The sequence below is a fragment of the Pongo abelii genome, chromosome 20, assembly GCF_028885655.2.
Source record: "Pongo abelii isolate AG06213 chromosome 20, NHGRI_mPonAbe1-v2.0_pri, whole genome shotgun sequence".
NCBI classification, from domain to species: Eukaryota; Metazoa; Chordata; class Mammalia; order Primates; family Hominidae; genus Pongo; species Pongo abelii.
In genome coordinates, this window is record NC_072005.2 from 20,541,626 (window position 1) to 20,569,468 (window position 27,843).

Sequence of the window (27,843 nt, forward strand, 5' to 3'; positions counted from 1 at the left end):
CTGGGATTACAGGCACCCACCACCATGCCTGGCTAATTTTTGTATTTTTATTAGAAATAAGGTTTCACCGTATTGGCCAGGCTAGTCTCAAATTCCTGACCTCAGGTGATCCACCTGCCTCGGCCTCCCAAAGTGCTGAGATTACAGGTGTGAGCCACCACACCCAGCCTGTGCAGTTTGTTATATGCCATGAAGAGGAATTTGGCTCTCCCTGTGAAGCTGAAAGAAGCTCGCCGAAAGAAAAGTAGAATCCTTATTTAAAAGCATCAGACAGAAAATGCCCCTTCATGAGAGCCAATTAAAAACAAAAAAATAAACAAACAAACAAAAACAGCTTTCCACGAATGATTTCCTTTGGAACACAGCTTCCCAAATCACATTTAAGGACTGACTTTCTCTTTGACCTTGGGACATCTTAGCCGTGTTGTCTGTTGTATTCATTTTCTTCTTTTTTTTTTGTTTTTTTTTTTTGAGATGGAGACTTACTCTGTCACCCAAAATGGAATGCAGTGGCATAATCTCGGCTCACTGCAACCTTTACCTTCTGGGTTCAAGCAATTCTCCTGCATCAGCCTCCTGTCTAGCTGAGGTTACAGGTGCATGACACTATGCTTGGCTAATTATTGTATTTTTAGTAGAGACGTGGTTTCACTGCGTTGGTTAGGCTGGTTTCAAACTACTGACCTTGTAATTCACCTGCCTAGGCCTCCCAAATTGCTGTGATTACAAGTGTGAGCCACTGCACCCAGCCTGTTGTATTCATTTTCCCTCTACCTATCTGGGGGTTTGGCAATCATCTCATGTCTCTTCATAGTCAAAGGGTTTTTTTCCTTGCCAACAATACCTGTTTATTAAAAATAAATACCATGAATCTTGCTCATATTCTCCAATTAGAAGCTAGTAATGTGCTACACAGACAGGATGTGATAAAATAGTCTAGTAAATTAATACCAAAATACTAATTCATAATATAAATTTCTAAATATTTAGAAAATACTTTCACTTTTTAGGTTTCTTAATTTTACAACCTGGTACTACTGAATCAAAAATTGGTGGTGACAATTAGATTTTCAGGTGGGGGCAACAATATTTCATGCCAGTAAATTTCTGGAATTACCACTAATTTAGAGTGAAGAATACACTCAACTGAGGAATGTGGAAAGTTTGGATTAAGATGAAACATCTTGAAGAAATTATCTTCTAAAGGAAAGAATCCTGAAGATTTTATGGAAAAAGGGCATCTGAAACTCTTTTATGCAAAGAATAAATTACTAAAAAACGTTCCACAAAAAAGGGAAATAAAACTTTTAGGGTATATTAGGAATTATGTATTAAAGTTATACTCACAAAGGAAGACCAGGTTTCTGTAGTTCTGAAACTTCACATCCCTATATAAATTCCGCTGTGTAGTGTCCAGGCAATGCCACTCCTCCAGGGAGAATTCTATGGCCACATCTTTAAATTGCAATGGTCCCTGGAAAACACACACACACACACACACACACACACACACACACACACATTTTTACCAAGTGGCCATGGGTGGAATTTTTAATTTGACTTAAGGTGAAATGAGAGAGTAAAGACAATTGGTTCTGACTTATAAGACTCACTAAAATTATCCAATAAAATAATTTTCATCACAGAAATATTATCTAATATATTCTCTAACAGAAAAAACAGCATAAGATACACATCAGTTCATATGTGTTATTTTTCTAGATAATAAAGTATAAAAGGCATGAACATGTACATTTTTGAGTGCTATATTTACATCATATGGAATGAGTTGTGAATATTTTTCAAAAGGAAAAGACAAGTTGAGTTAGAAGGCACCTCTCAAATTTTAATATGTACAATAAGCTGAAGACCTCATGGAGGTTTTTTTCTATTTTTCCCCAGAAGATCTGGAATAAAGTCTGATTTATTTATTTATTTTTAATTTTTTTGAGATGGAGTTTCATGTTGTTGCCCAGGCTGGAGTGCAATGGTGCAATCTTGGTTCACCGCAACCTCCACCTCCCAGATTCAAGCAATTATCTTGCATCAACCTCCTGAGTAGCTGGGATTGCAGGAATGTTCCACCATGCCTGGCTAATTTTTTTATTTTTTTATTTTTTTGTATTTTTAGTAGAGATGGGGTTTTTCCATGTTTGTCAGGCTGGTCTCAAACTCCTGACCTCAGGTGATCTGCCCACCTCGGCCTCCCAAAGTGCTGGCAATATAGGTCTGGGCCACCACACCTGGCCAATTGTTGAACTTCTAACAGGCTCATTAGTAATGCCAATGTTTTTGGCCCAAGAAGGATATGTTGTCAAACATCCAGGAAGTGGAAGTGTCGGTGTTTTTCCCACTTTTTCTAGCCTGTAAACAAAGATAAGAGTCTTCATTTTCCAAAGAAAAATATGTAGAAAAAAATAAAAAAGGGCAGCTGCCAGATTGAATGTGATGGTTTATGCATGCCAGCTGCATAAACATACTTAATAATACAGAGAAAAAATAATTAACTCTATAGTGAAAAAAAATCAGAGAGCTATTTCACCAATTGAATCATTAACTATTAAATTCACTAGGACAAATTTTTATTGTGTGCTAATGCACACAGAAGAACACAGCATCACTCTTGAAATATTCCTCCCCAAAAAAGTAAATTATAGTCTGAATTTATGCAAACTTCAAAACACAGATAACTCCTATGTTCTGTAATTTTTAGTAGTAATTTTAAGTAGGCTTCATTTAGCACCCTAGAGAGCAGGTATCTCCTAATTTTTTTCAGAACACTCTGGGTAATAAATGCCATCCCACTTAAATAAGCGGTTTTTTTTTTGAGACAGAGTTTTGCTCTTGTCACCCAGGCTGGAGTGCAATGATGCAATCTCGGCTTACTGCAACCTCCACCTCCCAGGTCCAAGTGATTCTCCTGCCTCAGCCTCTTAAGTAGCTGGGATTACAGGCACGTGCCACAATGCCTGGCTATGTTTTTGTTTTGTTTTGTTTTTTGTGTTTTTAGTAGAGATGGGGTTTCACCATGTTGGTCAGGGTGGTCTCAAACTCCTGAGCTCAGGTGATCCACCTGCCTCAGCATCCCAAAGTGCTAGGACTACAGGTGTGAGCCACTGTGCCCAGCCTAAATAAGCATTTTCTTAATCCTGTTCTGCATAGAGCTAATGGAACACAGGAATGGAGCCGCAAAATTACCTGTTCTCCATCTTTACTAAGGACCACAGTTTTCCCCAATAGAAATCTTGAGTATCCACTTCTTTCCATGTTCAACAGCCACAAAGGGAATATTTTTAATGTTATGGGTCATAAATTGTTACTGAGAATTTTGCATGGAATATAAGAAGCTATGATGTTGAGAATATAGAGAAGGCTCTGGGATATAGGAAAGAAATATTTTTAAGAGACATTTCACTATCATAAGAATTTTAGGAAGTAGCTAAACCAAACTCATTAGGGAGCAAAAACACAAGCAGAGAAGGGAAGGTTTGTGAGTAGTAAATTCATGGCAGTCCAGGAGGCAGAGTGGACACAGTTCTTCTTCTGACACCTGTTTACCTGAAGAAAAGCCATTTTTTTTCTTTCTCATTTTTCTCTGGAATTTTTTCTCAGATGAGATTCTCTGAACAAATTACACCCCCAGCTTGAGAATATGCCTTTAAAAGTGTCAGTGCCACATGTTTACCTGCTAGCACGACATCAACTGGCAGAAAAACAAAGACATAAAATGTCCACCCATTTCTGTTCTTTAAAACAAAGAGACTCAGAAACAATGAGCTGCTCCATGAAAATAAAAATGTAAGTATACCTTTTGCTGTCCTCAGGTGCCCTCCCCTGCCACAGACACCAGTAATTTCTGCTACAATAATGGAAATATGCACCACACGGAACTGTCCCTACCAAATTCAAACAGAATAGACCCTGTGACCACCCTTTAGTGCAAAGGTGGAACTTAACTCTCATGAATGTATTTTGAAGCAATCATACTTGATTCTGGCCTCACCTTAGAGCAATTTGAGGCCCTTCATTAAAACAACATGGATGCTTCCACACACAACAATAAACAGAAGCTGTGGGGAAGGCATAAGAGATTTCTGCAAATTGGTCATGTGATCCTAATGAGAAGCCTGGGATGATAATCACTAAGCTAATCATTGCCTCTCAAGTTTTAACGAGCTTATAAATCACTTGGCAATTTTGGCCCCACTTTATGTAATGTGATTCTGGAGGCCTGAAAAGGGTCCAGGAATGGTTGTTTTATACAAGTCCCCTGTCAATGCTGATGTTGTTCCCCCTGGGCTCATTATTAGCATTAGTCAGAGAAGCAGGCACAGCTCAAGGTCCCTTACCCTTAGCACTTTTGTCACAACCAAATACTTCTGGCCCAAATAAGGACAACCCATCTCCATCCTAAAGTTTTATATTATTTGCTGTCTCTTTAAAGTTTACAGATGAAACAGAGACCTGGAATCTACACTTCAATTAGCAGCAATTACAAAAGGATTTGTAAAGACAACAAGAGAGGGACAGAGAGTGGGCTGATACAAAGTTGTCTGTCAGAAATTTTTATTTATTTAAAGAAATAACTTTGATTATTGATTAGATATATATCATTATGGTTTGGGGTATGAAATATAATATCCAATATGGCATTATTATTTTAATTTATAGCTACTTGTGGCAATAGCAAACATTTTTGAGAGATGAATAAATAGTTCAAAGTGGGAGAAAGACATAACTGCACTTGCATTTTAATGTCTCTCTGAGTTTGATAACAAGAAAGACTTGCATTTTTCAGATAAAAGTTTTTATTTCCCAATTCTCAAGACCTGGATTCAAAATTTGGAGCTACAGATTTAGGGCCTGAATGGCTGGAGTTGCAGCAGGTGTTAACTGCACATTTGTGGGCATTTTGGCAAAAGGAAGGGGAAAGTGGAGATTTTCATGTTTATATGTCTACTCAATGCACACATGTTACTCTGATTGGGTTTCTGGGCTCCATAGTCACTGAATCACTTTCAGGTTTGAAGATACAAGAGTCATTGAAAAAGGTAAAATGATTGATTGCTGCCCGTGAAGTTTGTAGAAATTTGGTCTAGCTTCTCTAGAAATGACTGTAGAGGACTACAGATAACAAATAGGCTGAGACACAATTCTACCCGCATATTTAGGGGACAGCATGCACTGTGCTGTGCAAGTGTCTGTTGACTGGAAGCCTGAGAGAAAAAGTCCCCTCTAGAGTAAATTCTGGTTGGCACCTTATGTGTTTATATCATGTCTGGTAATTCTAGACAGTGTTTGGAAACAATAATTAAAAGAAAAATTTTCTCCAGTCCCAGAGAAACTCCACAATAATAGAACAGAAAGAAAATGCTTTTATTACACAATTACACTTGAATGTGATGTCTATATACTCAATCTGCTTAAGAGACTGCAAAGACAGAAAGATGGTCACCATAATTAGTTCACAAGTATAAGAATTTACAGCATCATGTCATACATAGTTCATCCTAAATTCACCTGGAGATTGAAGAGGCCATCTGTGTATGCTGATTGCTTATATTCAATGATGATAAACTGTTCATATCCTCATAACAGGAGGTAATTTAGTAGCTTGAAGCCAGGTGTCTGCTGAAACTATGCTTTCACTCTGCTACAAAAATGGTTGAATAGTGATCTACCTTTTTGGCTATTTACATTTTAGAGTTGTGGCTCTGTACTCTCTGGCACTGGGCTACAGCCCTCCTGCTCACTTTCTCCAGGTTGCTACTGTCTTATCTTGACCTCTACCATCTGCCACTGAGGCACAGCCCAGAGCACAGCTCACATTTTATGTGAACCCCATTTGCCACAGCAGCACTCTAGTGTCACATCAGAGAGTGAGGCCTGAGCTGCAGGAGGAGAGCCTGCAGGCCTCCTGGATAGAATTACACCTTCACAACAGTGAAAATAAATGAGTGTTTCAGTCTCAGGTCCCACTTATAATGGTGACAAGGAAATAATACTCCTGAATTTCCAGCATGAGTCCAAATAGAGATAGCTCAAAGTTTTTTCTGTGACAGCCCACCTCATTGAGACACCATGGAATACTAATAGGGCTTCTGAAACAGACAAAGCATTGGAGAGAAAAACAGATTTCCATCTGGGCAAGATGATTTTGACAGAAGTTAAAACGATCTTAAGAAAAAGCTCAGAATAGATATAAGATTGACTAAGTCAGCCAGAAAATATTCCCCTAAAAGAAATTTCTCTCTAAACACCCAATGTGCACAGCTACTCTCAGCATGAGAAACATGAGCTTTATGATGAAAGGTGGCAGACTTTAAGAATTTTATAAAAGTTTCTTTTCCATCTCTGCTGCTCTCTCATGTCCTAGCCATTGAATGGGGGTTCTGTATTGAAATACATCTGACAACTTCCAACAACAGTTTTTGATGAAGAAATAGAATTTTACTATGTTCATATAGTGGAATATATTAGAACTTGTAACATAGCTAACTGAATAGCTATTATGGTGTTTGGGTGGCCACATCGCCTGTCTTTATTTGTCCGGTAATAGCAGCATTCCAATTCAGAGAAATAAAAGATACCAAAATTGTGTTTACTTTTAATTATTCCTATTGAATAAAGTAATAAGCATGTCAGACTGATATCTATCATAACAACACATTTTGTTTGGATATTATATTAGATATAAATATTTAAGTATGAATAATTTTAATGAACTAGTCATAATGTATGTAGCATTTTTAAAAATTGTAACTATACTTCAGTTAAAACACTTTATATTTCAAAAGTATAAATAACAATATTAAAATAACAATTTAAGTGATTCATCCAAAGTAAGTATTGGGGTTTTATATTCATACTATTGTAGAAAATACCGCTTATGGCTCATGCCTGTTAATCCCAGCACATTGGGAGGCTGAGGTGGGTAGATCACCTGAGGTCAGGAGTTCCTGACCTCATCTTTACTAAAAATACAAAACTTACCTAGGCTGGTTGTGCATGCTTGTAATCCCAGCTACTTGGGAGGCTGAGGCAGGATAACTGCTTGAACAAGGGAGGAGATTGTTGCAGTGAGCTGTGATCATGCCACTGAACTCCAGCCTGGGCAAGAGAGTGAGACTCTGTCTCAAAAAAAAAAAAAAAAACTATTTAATTTTTATGAATGCAAGTTTTCTGCAAACACTACACATAACTATGCTAATTGTTCTGAAGTAATAAATAGAAAACAAGGCACAACTACAGACTCCACTGTTCAGTTTATGCACTGAACTGTTCTTGCTTTTGCAGTGTAAGTATTTCTGCCTGCAAATACTGGATAATTACCTTGGATCATCAGATTTCTATTAAAGAAATTTAGTATCTTTTAGTCTTTATCATTTTGTATTGCTAAATTTATCTGTGTGTTAAGCTTCTGTGTGCTCTTAAAATGAGGTTTTATCTAAACAAACGTGTGTCTACTTTAAAAGACTAAACATGAAAAAACTAAACTTTTGGAATCAAAAACAAGGCAATAAATCTGAAGTACTAGAAAAAGATAGTCTGGAGTGAGATTTATTTAGCTCTTTTTTTTTTTCAGACGGAGTCTCGCTCTGTCACCCAGGCTGGAATGCAGTGGCACAAACTCGGCTCACTGCAAAAGCTCTGCCTCCCAGCTTCATGCCATTCTCCTGTCTCAGCCTCCCAAGTAGCTGGGACTACAGTCACCTGCCACCATGCCCAGCTATTTTTTTTTGTATTTTTAGTAGAGACGGGGTTTCACTGTGTTAGCCTGGATGGTCTTGATCTCCTGACCTCATGATCTGCCTGCCTTGGCCTCCCAAAGTGCTGGGATTACAGGCATGAGCAATTGCACCCTACCCTTATTTAGCTCTTAACATATATTTCAAAAAAGCAGAGAAAAATATCTACATATAATCTAAATCCCTTAAGAAAAGAGAGAATAGCAAAAAAATTTTTGGAACTTTTTAAAGAGTTTTGAACTCTTGGACATCTGAATTTTGCACACTATATGCACTTGAAAGAATGTTAATGGGGAAAAAGCAGAAGAGAAAAAGACGTTATAAAAAAATCCATGAGTGCACAACACCTATGAAACAGAATAGAGAGCCCAGAAATAATGCCATTCACCTACAACCATCAGATTTCCGACAAAGCTGACAAGAGGAATGTGGGAAGAATTCTCTCTTTCATAAATGGTGCTGGAATAACTATCTACCACTATGTAGAAGACTGAAGTGGACCCATTCATTACACCATATAAAAAAGTCAACTGAAGATAAATTAAGGACTTAAATGTAAAACCTAAAATTATAAGAAATCCTGCAGGATAACCTAGGAAACACCATTCTAGACACAGAAACAGGTAAAGACTTCATGATGAAGCTACCAAAAGCAACTGCAACAGAAGCAAAAATTGAGAAATGGGATGTATTCGAACTTAAGAGCTTCTTTACAGCAAAGGAAACTATCAACAGAGTAAACAGACAACCTATAGAACAAAAGAAAATATTTGCAAATTTTGCCTCTGAAAAAGGTCTAATACACAGAATTTATTAGGAACTTAAACAAGTTTACAAGAAAAAAAATGCTCATTAAAAAGTATGCAAAAAACAGGAACAGATGCCTTTCAATAGAAGATACACATAGGGCTAACAAGCATATGAAAAAAAAATGCTCATTGCTAATCATTAGAGAAATTAGAAGAGAAACCACAGGCTGGGTGTGGTGGCTCATGCCTGTAATCCCAGCACTTTGGGAGGCCGACGCGGGCAGATTACAAGGTCAGGAGATCAAGATCATCCTGGCTAACATGGTGAAACCCCGTCTCTACTAAAAATACAAAAATTAGCCAGGTGTTGCAGTGTGCACCTGTAGTCCCAGCTACTCAGAAGGCTGAGGCAGGAGAATTGCTTGAATCTGGTAGGCAGAGGTTGCAGTGAGCTGAGATTGCACCACTGCACTCTGGCCTGGGCAACAGAGCAAGACTCCATCTCAAACACACACACACACACACACACACACACACAAAGAGAAACCACAATGAGATGCCACCTCACACCAGTCAGAATGGCTATTTTTAAAAAGTCAAAAAATAACAGATGCTGACAAAGTTGCAGAGAAAAGGGAATGCTTATACTCCTCTTGTGGGAGTGCAAATTATTTCAACAACTGTAAAAAGCAGTGTGACGATTCCTCAGAGAACTAAAAACAGAATTATCATTTGACTCAGAAACCTTATAATTGAGTATATACCCAAAGAAATATAAAATATTATAAAGACACATCCACATGCATGTTCATTGCAGCACTATTCACAATAGCAAAGACATGGACAGACCGTAAATGCCTATCAATGGTAGACTGGATCAAGAAAATATGGTATGGTCAGATTCAGTGGCTCATGCCTGTAATTCCAGCCCTTTGGGAGGCTGAGGCAGGTGGATTGCCTGAGCTTAGAAGTTTGAGACCACCCTGGGCAACATGGCAAAATTTTGTCTCCACAGAAGATACAAAAAAAAAAAAAAAAAAAGGCCAGTCTTGGTAACACCCACGTGTAGTCCCAGCTACTTGGGAGGATGAGGTAGGAGAGAATTGTTTGAGCCTGGGAAGTTGAGGATAAGGTAAGCCTATATCACACCACAGCACTCTAGCCTGGGCAATAAGTGAGACCCTGACGCCAAAAATAAAAGATTTAGTAAAAACAAAATATGGTACATAAGCATCCTGGAATACTCTGTGGCCATTAAAAACAAATAACCATGTCCTTTGCAATAACATTGATGAAGCTGGAGACCATTATTCTTACAAAACAAATACAGAGGCTGGGTGCAGTGGCTCACGTCTGTAATCCCAACACTTTGGGAAACCAAGTTGAGTGGATCACCTGAAGTCAGGAGTTTGAGACCAGCCTAACCAACATGGAGAAACCCCATCTACACTAAAAATACAAAATCAGCTCGGAATGGAGACGCATGCCTGTAATCCCAGCTACTCAGGAGGCTGAGGCAGGAGAATGGCTTGAACCCGGGAGGCAGAGGTGAGGTGAGAACACATCATTGCATTCCAGCTTGGGCGACAAGAGCAAAAACAAAGAAGCAAAAATATCTCAAAAACAAAGAAACAAAACAAAAAAAGAAAATAATACAGGAACAGAAAACCAAATGCATGTCATTATTTATAAGTAAGAGCTAAATAATAACACATGAACACAAAGAGGAGAAAAACAGGCACTGAGGCCTAGGTGAGGGTGGAGGGTGGGAGGACTAAGAGGATCAGAAAACAGACCTGTTTGGTGCTATGGGAAGTACCTCAGTGACAAAATAATCTGCACACCAAATCCCCATGACATAATTTCAGCTGTATAACAAACCCACACGTGTACATAGAACCAAAAATAAAAGCTAAAAGAAAAAAAGAATCTCCCCAAGTGGGAGAGAGTGCAATGTAGGTGAAAGAACTTATTTTTGCTACAGATAATGGCCAAGGTAGGGCTGTACTCCAATTTATTTCTGTGTGAATACAGGCAGATGAGATTATGAACAAGTGGTCCAGACCCTAGGATGGTGGAGAAAACAGGTTTCTGCTGCAGATTCAGTGTCTGGGGGTGGGGATATGCCAGGAGACTTGAAGATACTGTGGGTTCTTTTCAAGAAACACTGGGATCAAAAATGCCATGGTGAAGTTCCTGAGGGTGGTGCCAAGTGCTGGGAGGAGTGTGGACATGTCAATGTCTAGTGTGTGTGTTTGTGAGTGGGTGGGAATAATGTGGCATCTGTGGGAAAAGGGGTTCTGTCATGGGAGTTTCTTTCTGCTAAGTTTTCAGTCCACAGTTGCCCTGGGAGAAGACCTGGAATCACAGGACAATGGGCAGTGTGACAGCCTGTGTAGAGGAGAACAGAGCCTCCCATTCCCAGACACCCAGAGTTTTATTCCAGGCCAGGCCTCCATGATATCTTTTTTTCTGGCACCAAATCTGTAGAGTTTGCTGAACATCAAACAATTCTCCACCACCAACTTACGGTCTAACATTTGAATTCTGACACCACCCACAGTCAGTACAGACCCTGATTCAGAGCTCGGTCCCACAACACTGTCCTCAATGCAGATGTCAGTCATAAACCCCATGGGCCCATGTATGTGTCTGAGCTACTGTTTAAAAACGGGAGACTCCCATAACGTCCCTGAAGTTCAATAATTTCATAGAGCTACTCACAGAACTCAGCAAGAAACTGTAGTTATCTTTACCTGTTTAATATATAAGATGAAGGCCAGGAAAAGTCAAATGGAAAAAATGCGTGGAACAAATAAAAGAGATGAAAAAAGATGAAACACATAATCCTAAAAAATATTTGTGATTAATAAAATTATCCATCCTAGACCGGGCGCGGTGGCTCACGCTTGTAATCCCAGCACTTTGGGGGGCCGAGGCGGGCGGATCACAAGGTCGGGAGATTGAGACCATCCTGGGTAACACGGTGAAACCCCATCTGTACTAAAAATACAAAAAATTAGCGGGGGCATGATGGCAAGCGCCTGTAGTCCCAGCTACTCAGGAGGCTGAGGCAGGAAAATGGCGTGAACTCAGGAGGCGGGGAGCTTGCAGTGAGCCGAGATGGTGCCACTGCACTCCAGCCTGGGGGACAGAGCGAGACTCTGTCTCAAAAAAATAAAAAAATAAAAAATAAAATAAAAAAAATCTCCATCCTTTGTGTGCTCCAGGAACAGTTTAGGGAAGGAAACACCCTTCCCATTATGACTCACGTGGTGCTCTCTTTTCTTACCTAAAACACAGGCTGACACACACTCTGCACATTTTCTCCTTTTTTTTTTTTGAGATGGAGTCTTGCTGTGTCGCCGAGGCTGGAGTGCAGTGACGCGATCTCGGTTTTCTGCAAGCGCTGCCTCCCGGGTTCACGCCGTTCTCCTGCCTCAGCCTCCGGAGTAGCTGGGACCACAGGCGCCCAACACCACACCCAGCTAACTTTTTTTTTTTTTGTATTTTTAGTAAAGATGGGGTTTCACCCTGTTAGCCAGGATGGTCTCGATCTCTTGACCTCGTGATCCGCCCGCCTAGGCCTCCTAAAGTGCTGGGATTACAGGCATGAGCCACCGTGCCCGGCCATTTCTCCTTTTTGTTATTAAAAAAAATCAGCTGAATTTGTCTTCAGTGGTCAAAACAAAAGATATCCTTTTTTTTTTTTTTTTTTAATGATGGAGTCTTACTCTGTCACCCAGGTTGGAGTGCAGTGGCCTGATAGCGGCTTACTGCAACCTCCACCTCCCAGGTACAAGTAATTCTCCTGCCTCAGCCTCCCGAGTAGCTGGGATTACAGGAGCCCAAAACCACACCCGGCTTTTTGTTTTCTGGCTTTTTCTGAGACAGAGTTTCGCTCTTGTTGCCCAGGCTGGAGTGAAATGGTGCAATCTCAGCTCACCGCAACCTCCACCTCACTCCTGCCTCAGCCTCCCAAGTACCTGGGATTACAGGCATGCACCACCATGCCTGGCTAATTTTTTGGTTTTTTTTTTAGTATAGATGGGGTTTCTCCATGTTGGTCAGGCTGGTCTCGAACTCCCGACCTCAGGTTATCCTCCCGCCTCAGGCTCCCAATAATTTTTGTATTTTTAATAGATACAGTGTTTCACCATGTTGACCATGCTGGTCTGAAACTTCTGACGTCAGATGATCTGCCTGCCTCAGCCTCTCCAAGTGCTGAGATTACAGGCATGAGCCACCAGCCTGGCTTAAAATTAAATATTTTTAAATTAAACTTTACTTAAGTTTATCTCCCTCCTCAAGCTCCTGAACTTTGAACTACCCTCAGTCTGAGCCAACATACAACCCCATTTTATGTCCCTCGTAAGAACATGCTGATTTCAGGGTAAAACATCCTCTGATCTAAAATCTGACTTTTTCACCCTCCATTTGCCATTCCCTTCCCACCTCGTTTCTAGTCTTGTTTGCTCCTTTCTGGGAAAGAAAGGTCTTTTATGCCTACATCTTTGCAAGCCATAAAGATCTTATAGTTACTTGGTATTTCCTCCTATTGCAATATTTTTTTGGAATTCAATTTTTTTTTTTTTTTTTTTTTGAGACGGAGTCCCTGTCTGTCTCCCAGGCTGGAGTGTAGTGGCGCGATCTCGGCTCACTGCAAGCTCTGCCTCCCGGGTTCACGCCATTCTCCTGCCTCAGCTTCCTGAGTAGATGGGACTACAGGCGCCCGCCACCACGCCCGGCTAAATTTTTGTGTTTTCTTTAGTAGAGACGGGGTTTCACCCTGTTAGCCAGGATGGTCTCGATCTGCTAACCTCGTGATCCGCCCACCTTGGCCTCCCAAAGTGCGGGGATTACAGGCATGAGCCACAGCGCCAGGCCTGGAATTCACTTTTTTTTTTACATAAATCTAATGTTTTTATTTTACAAAGTTTAGAAATTGCCTCAAAACAATAAAAACTTCATCATCAGTAAGACCTTCCCAGTCTCCTTTCATCTTCACCTTAACTGCATCCGCCTGTGGGACCCCAGCTTTCCAGGGCTCTGTAGCTTCTCTCAGGATAAAGTCTTCTTCTATGGCTGGGGTGAGCAGGCTGATGAAGGGGCGACCCACCCCCTTCATCTGGTGCCCAACGTGGAGGCCTTTTCTCTAGGGTGAAGGTACGCTCGAGCGTGGTCATTGAGGACAAGTCGACGAGAGATCCCGAGTACGTCTACAGTCAGCCTTACGGTAAGCTTGCGCACTCGGAAGAAAGCTAGGGTGATAATGGGGCAAACTAAAAGTAAAACTAAAAGCAAATATGCCTCTTATCTCAGCTTTATTAAAATTCTTTTAAAAAGAGGGGGAGTTAAAATATCTACAAAAAATCTAATCAAGCTATTTCAAATAATAGAACAATTTTGCCCATGGTTCCCAGAACAAGGAACTTTAGATCTAAAAGATTGGAAAAAAATTGGTAAGGAACTAAAACAAGCAGGTAGGAAGGGTAATATCATTCCACTTACGGTATGGAATGATTGGGCCATTATTAAAGCAGCTTTAGAACCATTTCAAACAGAAGAAGATAGTGTTTCAGTTTCTGATGCCCCTGAAAGCTGTGTAATAGATTGTAAAGAAAATACAGGGAGAAAGTCCCAAAAGGAAATGGAAAGTTTACATTGCGAATATGTAGCAGAGCCGGTAATGGCTCAGTCAACGCAAAATGTTGACTATAATCAATTACAGGAGGTGATATATCCTAAAACATTAAAATTAGAAGAAAAAGGTCCAGAATCAGTGGGGCCATTAGAGTCTAAACCACGAGGGCCAAGTCCTCTAGGTCAGATGCCCGTAGAATTACAACCTCAAACGCAGGTTAGAGAAAGTAAGACCCAACCGCCAGTAGCTTATCAATACTGGCCACCGGCCGAACTTCAGTATCAGCCACCCCCAGAAAGTCAGTATGGATGTCCAGGAATGCCCCCAGCACCACAGGGCAGGGCGCCTTACCCTCAGCCACCCACTAGGAGACTTAATCCTACAGCACCACCTAGTAGACAGGGTAGTGAATTACATGAAATTATTGATAAATCAAGAAAGGAAGGAGATACTGAGGCATGGCAATTCCCAGTAATGTTAGAGCTGATGCCACCTGGAGAAGGAGCCCAAGAGGGAGAGCCTCTCACAGTTGAGGCCAGATACAAGTCTTTTTCAATAAAAATGCTAAAAGATATGAAAGAGGGAGTAAAACAGTATGGACCCAACTCCCCTTATATGAGGACACTATTAGATTCCATTGCTCATGGACATAGACTCATTCCTTATGATTGGGAGATTCTGGCAAAATCGTCTCTCTCACCCTCTCAATTTTTACAATTTAAGACTTGGTGGATTGATGGGGCACAAGAACAGGTCCGAGGAAATAGGGCTGCCAATCCTCCAGTTAACATAGATGCAGATCAACTATTGGGAACAGGTCAAAATTGGAGCACCATTAGTCAACAAGCATTAATGCAAAATGAGGCCATTGAGCAAGTTAGAGCTATCTGTCTTAGAGCCTGGGAAAAAATCCAAGACCCAGGAAGTGCCTGCCCCTCATTTAATCCAGTAAGACAAGGTTCGAAAGAGCCCTACCCTGATTTTGTGGCAAGGCTCCAAGATGCTGCTCAAAAGTCAATTACCGATGAAAAAGCCCGTAAGGTCATAGTGGAGTTGATGGCATATGAAAACGCCAATCCTGAGTCTCAATCAGCCATTAAGCCATTAAAAGGAAAGATTCCTGCAGGATCAGATGTAATCTCAGAGTGTGTAAAAGCCTGCGATGGAATTGGAGGAGCTATGCATAAAGCTACGCTTATGGCTCAAGCAATAGCGGGAGTCATTTTAGGAGGACAAATTAGAACATTTAAAGTGAAATGTTATAATTGTGGTCAAATTGGTCATTTAAAAAAGAATTGTCCAGTCTCAAATAAACAGAATATAACTATTCAAGCGACTACAACTACAGGTAGAGAGCCACCTGACTTATGTCCAAGATGTAAAAAAGGAAAACATTGGGCTAGTCAATGTCGTTCTAAATTTGATAAAAATGGGCAACCATTGTCGAGAAATGAGCAAAGGGGCCAGCCTCAGGCCCCACAACATACTGGGGCATTCCCAATTCAGCCCTTTGTTCCTCAAGGTCTTCAGAGACAACAACCCCCACTGTCCCAAGAGTTTCAGGGAATAAGCCAGTTACCACAATACAATTGTCCCCCATCACAAGTGGCAGTGCAACAGTAGATTTATGTACTATACAAGCAGTCTGTCTGCTTCCAGGGGAGCCCCCACAAAAAATCCCCACAGGGGTATATGGCCCGCTGCCTGAGGGGACTGTAGGACTAATCTTGGGGAGATCAAGTCTAAATCTAAAGGGAGTTCAAATTCATACTGGTGTAGTTGATTCAGACTATAAAGGTGAAATTCAGTTGGTTATTAGCTCTTCAATTCCTTGGAGTGCCAGTCCAGGAGACAAGATTGCTCAATTATTACTCCTGCCATATGTTAAGGTTGAAAATAGTAAGATAAAAAAAACAGAAAGGTTTGGAAGCACTGATCTGACAGGAAAGGCTGCATATTGGGCAAGTCAGGTCTCAGAGAACAGGCCTGTGTGTAAGGCCATTATTCAAGGAAAACAGTTTGAAGGGTTAGTAGACACTGGAGCGGATGTCTCTATCATTGCTTTAAATCAGTGGCCAAAAAATTGGCCTAAACAAAAGGCTGTCACAGGACTTGTCGGCATAGGCACAGCCTCAGAAGTGTATCAAAGTACTAAGATTTTACATTGTTTAGGGCCAGATAATCAAGAAAGTACTGTTCAGCCAATGATTACTTCAATTCCTCTTAATCTGTGGGGTCGAGATTTATTACAACAATGGGGTACGGAAATCACTATGCCCGCTCCATTATATAGCCCCACGAGTGAAAAAATCATGACCAAGATGGGATATATACCAGAAAAGGGACTGGGAAAAAATGGAGATGGCATTAAAGTTCCAATTGAGACTAAAATAAATCAAGAAAGAAAAGGAATAGGGTATCCTTTTTAGGGGCGGCCACTGTAGAGCCTCCAAAACCCATACCATTAACTTGGAAGACAGAAAAACCAGTATGGGTAAATCAGTGGCCGCTACCAAAACAAAAACTGGAGGCTTTACATTTATTAGCAAATGAACAGTTAAAAAAAGGACATATTGAGCCTTCATTCTCGCCTTGGAATTCTCCTGTGTTTGTAATTCAGAAGAAATCCGGCAAATGGTGTATGTTAACTGACTTAAGGGCCGTAAATGCCGTAATTCAACCCATGGGGCCTCTCCAGCCCGGGTTGCCCTCTCCGGCCATGATCCCAAAAGACTGGCCTTTAATTATAATTGATCTAAAGGATTGCTTTTTTACCATCCCTCTGGTGGAGCAGGATTGCGAAAAATTTGCCTTTACTATACCAGCCATAAATAATAAAGAACCAGCCACCAGGTTTCAGTGGAAAGTGTTACCTCAAGGAATGCTTAATAGTCCAACTATTTGTCAGACTTTTGTAGGTCGAGCTCTTCAACCAGTTAGAAACAAGTTTTCAGACTGTTATATTATTCATTATACTGATGATATTTTATGTGCTGCAGAAATGAGAGATAAATTAATTGACTGTTATACATTTCTGCAAGCAGAGGTTGCCAACGCAGGACTAACAATAGCATCCGATAAGATCAGAACCTCTACTCCTTTTCATTATTTAGGAATGCAAATAGAAAATAGAAAAATTAAGCCACAAAAAATAGAAATAAGAAAAGACACATTAAAAACACTAAATGATTTTCAAAAATTGTTGGGAGATATTAATTGGATTCGGCCAACTCTGGGCATTCCTACTTATGCCATGTCAAATTTGTTCTCTATCTTAAGAGGAGACTCAGACTTAAATAGTAAGAGAATGTTAACCCCAGAGGCAACAAAAGAAATTAAATTAGTGGAAGAGAAAATTCAGTCAGCACAAATAAATAGAATAGATCCCTTAGCCCCACTCCAACTTTTGATTTTTGCCACTGCACATTCTCCAACAGGCATCATTATTCAAAATACTGATCTTGTAGAGTGGTCATTCCTTCCTCACAGTACAGTTAAGACTTTTACATTGTACTTAGATCAAATAGCCACATTAATTGGTCAGACAAGATTATGAATAATAAAATTATGTGGAAATGACCCAGACAAAATAGTTGTCCCTTTAACCAAGGAACAAATTAGACAAGCCTTTATCAATTCTAATACATGGCAAATTGGCCTTGCTAATTTTGTGGGAATTATTGATAATCATTACCCAAAAACAAAAATCTTCCAGTTTTTAAAATTGACTACTTGGATTCTACCCAAAGTTACCAGATGGAAACCTTTAGAAAATGCTCTAACAGTATTTACTGATGGTTCCAGCAATGGAAAAGCAGCTTACACAGGGCCAAAACAACGAGTAATCAAAACTCCATATCAATCGGCTGAAAGAGCAGAGTTGGTTGCAGTCATTACAGTGTTACAAGATTTTGACCAACCTATCAATATTATATCAGATTCTGCATACGTAGTACAGGCTACAAGGGATGTTGAGACAGCTCTAATCAAATATAGCATGGATGACCAATTAAACCAGCTATTCAATTTATTACAACAAACTGTAAGAAAAAGAAATTTCCCATTTTATATTACCCATATTCGAGCACACAGTAATTTACCAGGGCCTTTGACTAAAGCAAATGAACAAGCTGACTTACTGGTATCATCTGCATTTATAAAAGCACAAGAACTTCATGCTTTGACTCATGTAAATGCAGCAGGATTAAAAAACAAATTTGATGTCACATGGAAACAGGCAAAAGATATTGTACAACATTGCACCCAGTGTCAAGTCTTACACCTGCCCACTCAAGAGGCAGGAGTTAATCCCAGAGGTCTGTGTCCTAATGCATTATGGCAAATGGATGTCACACATGTACCTTCATTTGGAAGATTATCATATGTTCATGTAACAGTTGATACTTATTCACATTTCATATGGGCAACTTGCCAAACAGGAGAAAGTACTTCCCATGTTAAAAAACATTTATTGTCTTGTTTTGCTGTAATGGGAGTTCCAGAAAAAATCAAAACTGACAATGGACCTGGATATTGTAGTAAAGCTTTCCAAAAATTCTTAAATCAGTGGAAAATTTCACATACAACAGGAATTCCTTATAATTCCCAAGGACAGGCCATAGTCAAAAGAACTAATAGAACACTCAAAACTCAATTAGTTAAACAAAGAGAAGGGGGAGACAGTAAGGAGTGTACCACTCCTCAGATGCAACTTAATCTAGCACTCTATACTTTAAATTTTTTAAACATTTATAGAAATCAGACTACTACTTCTGCAGAACAACATCTTACTGGTAAAAAGAACAGCCCACATGAAGGAAAATTGATTTGGTGGAAAGATAATAAAAATAAGACATGGGAAATAGGGAAGGTGATAACGTGGGGGAGAGGTTTTGCTTGTGTTTCACCAGGAGAAAATCAGCTTCCTGTTTGGATACCCACTAGACATTTGAAGTTCTACAATGAACCCATCGGAGATGCAAAGAAAAGCACCTCCGCGGAGACGGAGACGCCACAATTGAGCACCGTCGACTCACAAGATGAACAAAATAGTGATATCAGAAGAACAGATGAAGTTGCCATCCACCAAGAAGGCAGAGCCGCCGACTTGGGCACAACTAAAGAAGCTGACACAGTTAGCTACAAAATGTCTAGAGAACACAAAGGTGACACAAACTCCAGAGAGCATGCTGCTTGCAGCCTTGATGATTGTATCAACGGTGGTAAGTCTCCCTATGCCTGCAGGAGCAGCTGCAGCTAATTATACCTACTGGGCCTATGTGCCTTTCCCGCCCTTAATTCGGGCAGTCACATGGATGGATAATCCTATAGAAGTATATGCTAATGATAGTGTATGGGTACCTGGCCCCACAGATGATCGCTGCCCTGCCAAACCTGAAGAAGAAGGGATGATGATAAATATCTCCATTGGGTATCGTTACCCTCCTATTTGCCTAGGGAGAGCACCAGGATGCTTAATGCCTGCAGTCCAAAATTGGTTGGTAGAAGTACCTACTGTCAGTCCTAACAGTAGATTCACTTATCACATGGTAAGCGGGATGTCACTCAGGCCACGGGTAAATTATTTACAAGACTTTTCTTACCAAAGATCATTAAAATTTAGACCTAAAGGGAAACCTTGCCCCAAAGAAACTTCCAAAGGATCTAAAAATACAGAAGCCTTAGTTTGGGAAGAATGTGTGGCCAATAGTGCGGTTATATTACAAAACAATGAATTCGGAACTATTATAGATGGGGCACCTCGAGGTCAATTCAACCACAATTGCTCAGGACAAACTCAGTTGTGTCCAAGTGCACAAGTGAATCCAGCTGTTGATAGCGACTTAACAGAAAGTCTAGACAAATATAAACATAAAAAATTACAGTCTTTCTACCCTTGGGAATGGGGAGAAAAAGGAATCTCTACCCCAAGACCAAAAATAATAAGTCCTGTCTCTGGTCCTGAACATCCAGAATTGTGGAGGCTTACTGTGGCCTCACACCACATTAGGATTTGGTCTGGAAATCAAACTTTAGAAATGAGAGACTGTAAGCCATTTTATACTATCGACCTAAATTCCAGTCTAACGGTTCCTTTACAAAGTTGCATAAAGCCCCCTTATATGCTAGTTGTAGGAAATATAGTTATTAAACCAGACTCACAAACTATAACCTGTGAAAATTGCAGACTGTTTACTTGCATTGATTCAACTTTTAATTGGCAGCACCGTATTCTGCTGGTGAGAGCAAGAGAAGGCGTGTGGATCCCTGTGTCCATGGACCGACCGTGGGAGGCCTCGCCATCCATCCATATTTTGACTGAAGTATTAAAAGGCATTTTAAATAGATCCAAAAGATTCATTTTTACTTTAATTGCAGTGATTATGGGATTAATTGCAGTCACAGCTACGGCTGCTGTGGCAGGAGTTGCGTTGCACTCTTCTGTTCAGTCAGTAAACTTTGTTAATGATTGGCAAAAAAATTCTACAAGACTGTGGAATTCACAATCTGGTATTGATCAAAAATTGGCAAATCAAATTAATGATCTTAGACAAACTGTCATTTGGATGGGAGACAGACTCATGAGCTTAGAACATCGTTTCCAGTTACAATGTGACTGGAATACATCAGATTTTTGTATTACATCCCAAATTTATAATGAGTCTGAGCATCACTGGGATATGGTTAGATGCCATCTACAAGGAAGAGAAGATAATCTCACTTTAGACATTTCCAAATTAAAAGAACAAATTTTTGAAGCATCAAAAGCCCATTTAAATTTGGTGCCAGGAACTAAGGCAATTACAGGAGTTGCTGATGGCCTCGCAAATCTTAACCCTGTCACTTGGGTTAAGACCATTGGAAGCACTACAATTATAAATTTCATATTAATCCTTGTGTGCCTGTTTTGTCTGTTGTTAGTCTGCAGGTACACCCAACAGCTCCGAAGAGACAGCGACCATCGAGAACGGGCCATGATGACGATGGCAGTTTTGTGGAAAAGAAAAGGGGGAAATGTGGGGAAAAGCAAGAGAGATCAGATTGTTAATATGTCTGTATAGAAAGAAGTAGACATAAGAGACTCCACTGTGTTCTGTATTAAGAAAAATTCTTCCGCCTTGAGATGCTGTTAATCTGTGACCTTACCCCCAACCCCGTGCTCTCTAAAACATGTGGTGTGTCAAACTCAAGGTTAAATGGATTAAGGGTTGTGCAAGATGTGCTTTGTTAAACAAATGCTTGAAGGCAGCATGCTCCTTAAGAGTCATCACCACTCCCTAATCTCAAGTACCCAGGGACACAAAAACTGCGGAAGGCCGCAGGGACCTCTGCCTAGGAAAGCCAGGTATTGTCCAAGGTTTCTCCCCATGTGATAGTCTGAAATATGGCCTCGTGGGAAGGGAAAGACCTGACCGTCCCCCAGCCCGACATCCATAAAGGGTCTGTGCTGAGGAGGATTAGTATAAGAGGAAGGCATACCTCTTGCAGTTGAGACAAGATAAAGGCATCTGTCTCCTGCCTGTCCCTGGGCAATGGAATGTCTCGGTATAAAACCTGATTGTACATTCCATCTACTGAGATAGGGAAAAACTGCCTTAGGGCTGGAGGTGAGACATGTGGATGGCAGTACTGCTTAACAAAGCATTGAAATGTTTATGTCTATGCATTTCTAAAGCACAGCACTTGATTCTTTACCTTGTCTATGATGCAAAGGCCTTTGTTCACGTGTTTGTCTGCTGACCCTCTCCCCACTATTGTCTTGTGACCATGACACATCCCCCTCTCTGAAGAACACCGATAAGTAATCAATAAATACTAAGGGAACTCAGAAGCCAGTGGGATCCTCCATCTGCTGAACGCTGGTCCCCTGGGTCCCCTTATTTCTTTCTCTTCACTTTGTGTCTTTTCCTTTTCCAAGTCTCTCATTCCACCCAATGAGAAACACCCACAGCTGTGAAGGGGCGACCCACCCCCTTCAGCTGAGACATCTGCATGGGTCGCTCCTCAGAAAGAACTAACTGGGCCTTTAATAACTTCCTCTTGCATGCTTAATATTAGCCTTAGCTTGGAGTCACTAGGTTCAAGCTTTAATTTCCATGTCAGAGTTATTCACTTGGTTTTCAAAACTAAGTGTTTGAAAAATCCAGTGAAATTACTCACAGCATTTACATAAGAAAAGGAAATTTTAAGGTGCTTACTTTTTTTTTTTTGAGATGGAATCTCACTCTGTCACCCATGCTGGAATGCAATGGCTGGATCTCAGTTCATTGCAACCTCCACCTCCTGGGTAAAAGCTATTCTGCCTCAGCCTCTCAAGTAGGTGGGACGACAGGCATGCTCCACCACACCCAGCTAATTTTTGTATTTTTAGTAGAGACAGGGTTTCACCATGTTGGGCAGGCAGGTCTCAAACTCCTGACCTCAAGTAATCAACCGGCATTGGCCTCCCAATGTGCTGGAATGACAGGTGTGAGCTACTGCACCTGGCTAAGGTGCTTGCATTTTATGCCTCCATAAGAAAAACAAATATATCTACTTCTTTTAGACAATATATGTATTATTTTATTATTTATATTAAAAAATAATGTAGTAAAAAATTAGTCATATGGGAATGCTTCTAGAAGTTACCACGTTTCATCATATACAATTTAACACTAAACTCAGAAATCAAAACAACAGGATATAGAATGGAGATATTCACTGTCACAAATTTACCCTGCAAAAAGAGGAACTGATATTTTGATGAATCTGTGTAACTCATCAATTATCTACCACATTTTCCTATGAAAATATATTCATTGTCTAGAGCCAAAATGGAAGAGAGATTTTCCCTATTTTTTCCCTTGGTAGCTAGCATTATAAAGCTAAGGCTTAGAATTCTGTTTGAAATCACTAAGACATAAAAACCACACCTAAGAAAATTCCTAAACTCACTCTTGGAAAGAAAAATGTAAATGAGAGTTATTAACAAATGGAATATATGATTAAATATTAATTTTTTGAAACTCACCTCTTTTATTTTCTTTGTAAATATTTTCTTACCTTTCAAGCCCTACTAATAAAATGCAAATTACAGTTAAAAAACTGATTCAGGTGGGTGCTGTGGCTCACTTTAATGCCAGCACTTTGGGAGGCCAAGGCAGGCAGATCAATTAAGATTAAAAGTTTGAGTGGGGCACAGTGGCTCACGCCTGTAATCCCAGCACTTTGGGAGGCCTAGGTGGGTGGATCACCTGAGGTTGGGAGTTCGAGGCCAGCCTGACCAACATGGAGAAACCCCATATCTACTGAAAATACAAAAATTAGCCAGGCATGGTAGCAGATGCCCAAGGCTGAGGCAGGAGAATCTGGGAGGCTGAACCTGGGAGGCAGAGGTTGCAGTGAGCCGAGACCACACCATTGCACTACAGCCTGGGCAACAAGAGCAAAACTCCATCTCAAAAAAAAAAAAAAAAAAGACTAAAAGTTTGGGACCAGCCTGGTCCATCTCTACTAAAAATACAAAAACTAGCCAAATACAGTGGTGCACAACTGTAGTCTTAGCTACTTGGGAGGCGGAGGCATGAGAATCACTTGAACCCAGGAGGCAGAGGTTGCAGTGTGCCAAGATCAAGCCACTGCATTCCAACCTGTGCAACAGAGTCAGACTGTCTAAAAAAAAAAAAAAAAGACAGAATCAACAACAACAAAAACACCTGAGGTCAAAATAAGTGAACAAATCTTTCAAGGTACATATCCAATCACCCACCCCATCCTGTTCACATGCTGAATAACCACCCTCCCAGGAGACACAGCGCTATGCCCCAGTGACTGCCCCAGCTGTATTTTACTTTGTAAGTTTTTACCCCATCTCACTGGGGTCATTTTCTTTTGTCTTTTGAAGGTTTTTTCACAAACTTTTAACTATTTTTCTTTCACTTCCCCCAAGAGCATCCAGGGGGCAGAAATTATTTGTTTTCCCCTCAATAGCAGCATCTGATTGGCTCACCAACAATGTGTCTCCAAGAAATGGACGTTAGGTTGGGTGAAGACCATCTTCATGTCTCAAGAGGCTAGCTTTTCAAAAAAAAAAAAAAGTATATCAGGACATGACTTTCAGCCCCAAGGCTGCCACCTACTCCCTTGAGAGGCTATACTCTATACTTCAGGTGGTCCTAAGGGAGAAAGTGACCCAAGAGCTAATATCCATTAGACATTTTAGCAGACATAGCCATAGTGGGTATCTTGGTTTATCTCCAGAAAGTACTAAAACCCAGGCCCAGAATAAAACTGAAGGTTAGCAGAGGTCACATCACCCTATAATGTTTCCAGAGGGTAATCTTAATCTAAAAACATTCTGGTAAGTTCTCTGGAAAAATAAAAGAAAAAAAGGCACAGATGTTTTTTACAATACAGTGTCAGGGGATTATTCTTTGCTTTCTTCTCATGAGAAATATTTAAAAACAGAAAACAAATCTTTTCAATAGTGCTATGCAATGCTTTAAACAATGATTGAGGAACATGGGGTACACTTGAGGCCCTGCTGGGGACACATGTGAAAAATGCCAGAGAAAATCAGTCCCTTGTGGGTTGTGAAAATAATTAAGCGGCAGGCAATTAGACTGAGAAGGCTCTAGTCCTCGGATTCCTACTTGTAAAAAAATGTAAACTCAAGTGGATTTGTTAATAAATTACTACATTTGGGGAAACAAATTTCAGGCTTAAACAACTATAAACTGCCAAATAAGCTCTGATTACATAACCAGGAAATTTCCACCTTGATTATACAAATTAAGAAGCTACGTAAGTATATCTAACCAATTGTTGAATTTGGTTTTCTTCATGACTGATTTTACAAATGTCTTTCCTTCAAGCCCCTCCCATGGACCACAAACTACAAACTATAACTGGGTGCTCTACAATTATTGAATCACTCTTTGATCAAATTATTTGATTTTTTGCAGTAACTCCCATAATTTACTTTTTTCTAGACAGAGTCTTTCTCTGTTGCCCAGGCTGGAGTGAAGTGGCGCGACCTCAGCTCACTGCAACCTATGTCTTCCGGGTTCAAGCGATTCTCACCTCTGCCTTTGGAGTAGCTGGGACTACAGACATTCACCATCACACCCAGCCAATTTATGTATTTTTAGTAGAGATGGGGTTTCCCCATTTTGGCCAGGCTTATCTTGAACTCCTGACCTCAAGTGATCCACCCGCCTCGGCCTCCCAAAGTGCTGGGATTACAGGCATGAGCCACCGCGCCAGGTCCCATAAATTTTTTCTTTTTTTTTTTTTGAGACAGAGTCTCACTCTGTTGCCAGGGTGGAGTGCAGTAGCACGATCATGGCTCACTGCAACTTCCGCCTCCCAGGTTCAAGCGATTCTCCTGCCTCAGCCTCCTAAGTAGCTGGGACTACAGGCCCCCGCCACTATGTCTGCCTAATTTTTGTGTTTTAGTAGAGACAATGTTTCACCATGTTGGCCAGGATGGTCTTGATCTCTTGACCTCGTGATCCACCAACCTCCGCCTCCCAAAGTGCTAGGATTACAGGCATGAGCCACCACACCTGGCCAGCCGTCCCCATAAATTTTTAATAAAACAGAAACTGTGAACCCCACGGACCAAAGCTCTTCCCATTCATGAACCCACACCCTGAGTCAGGATTCCCCCCGAAGACCCTCCTGTGGTTCCCGCACAATCTGGGAGAGACGCGGCCCTGTGGGTACAGAACTGCCCCTAGAGGGTTTCAGGCCAGGGCACAGTCACTGCGCAGGGAAGAGACAGGACACCCCTGGACTGGCTGCCAGCGCAGCCGCCATCTTAGGGCTGAAGGGAACTGAGGCCGAGCTGGGCAAGGAGAACTTGTGGCACAGATTGTGGAGCTGACTGTAGGGGAGGCCTGGGTCCTGCCACAGCCACTTCTCACCGGTTCCAACCAGCCCCTCCCGCTCACTTGGGATGTCGGACCGGCACTCTCACTATTTCTAGGCTTCCAGGAGGTCCTGGTGTCTTAGCTGTGGATCTCCCAATACCTGCAGGTCACAGGGCCACAAAGCTTGGGCCTCTAGGAGCAGAGGACACAGACTAGCAAAGACGAGACCCAGATCTCAGGCTGCAGCCAGAGACAAAGGCCGCAGGTAAACACTGAAAACGTCCTGTTCGCTCCAGCTGCGTGCCTGATTGGACGGTTTTCAGCCCAGCGTTTCTGATTGGATAATGCTTAAGACCCCCGCCCCGTCAGGCCCTGAGTAACAGAAAATGTGATCAGGGCTGAGTGAAGAAAGTCACAGCCTAAGCTGCAGCCTTTTTCAGGCTGGGCTTCCTGTCTGAGCTGAGCCAGGCCCAACCCAGAGCATGGGAAAATTCTATCTTTTTTTTACTCTCTCTCTTTTTGAATATATTCGAAAGGTGAACAGAAGTATTTTGCTGTCATATTAATAATACATAACATTTTTGTTCAAGAGAAAATCAACTTTTACTTTGGTAATAGTGTATTATCAATACTAAAGCTAATTTTAACAAACTTATAAATAAATCAAATTTGTCATTTTTGACCGCTCGTTTTACATATATATTTTGTAATCTCTTGTAATGTTCTAAAATTCTTTACATTTTATTTTTATCCAAATTCTTTTTATTTTTTCAATTTGAAACAACCTTTAAGTAATTTCAAACTGTTATAGGAGATAGAAAGAAGTCATTCAGGGCCAGGTTCACTGGCAAGTGCCTGTAATCGCAACACTTTGGGAGGCCATGATGGGTGGATCACTTGAGGTCAGGAGTTCAAGACCAGCCTGGCCAACATGGTGAAACCACATTTCTACCAAAAATACAAATAACTAGCTGGGTGTGGTGCTGCACACCTGTAGACCCAGCTAGTCCGGAGGCTGAGGCAGGAGAATTGCTTAAACCCAGAAGGCAGAGGTTGTGTAACTGCCCAAGGGGTTCACCTTGCCCTATGTCTAGACAGAGCTGATTCATCAAGACTGGGTAATTTGTGGAGGAAAAGTTAAATATTAAATTTGAACTTAATTGAACATGGACAAACTCAATAGTCACCAAGTTCTCAAGCAGGTTGTGTGAGGCCCTTGAGGCATTCATTCAGTGCTGTTTCAGAGAAATCTCTATTTCAATCTATTTCTATACATTAGTTGTTGAAAAACAATAGACAATCACAAAAACAAGTTGACAGTTTTGTGTTCCTTGACCCCAGTTGCAAATGGCCCTCATGACGGCGCCTTATGCCAAACAACTCATTACAAAAGAGCTAGGGTATCAGACTGTGCTGAAGCTTCATCAGACCCTCCTCATCTGTGCAGGAATGAGTAGCTGACTCTGGAGCCCAAGCTGTTGCTTCCCAGTCTGGTGGTGAATCCTCCATAGTCTGGTGAGTGTAAATATATATATCTCTTTTCCTTTCTCCTCTTCCCATTGCAATTTGCTTATTATATCAACATGCTTATTATATCAATCTGGTTATTACATTGATTTGCTTATTATATAATTTGCTAATTATATCTGCATTTCCATTTATGTGGCACAAAGCTATATTTACGCTTAAAGGTATTGTGTGTGTGTCTTTTCTTCTCCCCTTGAATGTTTCCCACACAGAATATTTTTGGCGTCACAAACAGGATTTGAAAACCAAACTGTGCCACTTTTTGGCCACAAGGACAGGACTGGAAACTCGAGGAATTCCCAAATCCAGGGATGGGAACTCCC

General features: G+C 40.9%; 1 protein-coding gene, 1 long non-coding RNA gene and 1 pseudogene across 2 annotated transcripts; 1 reads left to right on the forward strand and 2 right to left on the reverse strand.

Moving 5' to 3' along the window:
- LOC100461389 (zinc finger protein 737-like) overlaps positions 1-27,843 on the reverse strand; it is a 197,315-nt pseudogene that overhangs the window by 83,145 nt on the left and 86,327 nt on the right.
- LOC129051933 (uncharacterized) lies at positions 1,175-26,255 on the reverse strand. Its single transcript, XR_008516501.2, has 3 exons — positions 26,154-26,255; positions 6,994-7,130; positions 1,175-1,474 (listed from the first exon to the last, which is right to left on the reverse strand). It is a non-coding gene; the product is annotated as an uncharacterized LOC129051933 (long non-coding RNA).
- Positions 18,549-22,202, forward strand: LOC129051903 (endogenous retrovirus group K member 19 Rec protein). Its single transcript, XM_054540016.2, is given in 2 exon segments — positions 18,549-19,363; positions 21,063-22,202. Coding segments are annotated over 2 exon segments (318 nt in total). The 5' UTR covers positions 18,549-19,102; the 3' UTR covers positions 21,120-22,202.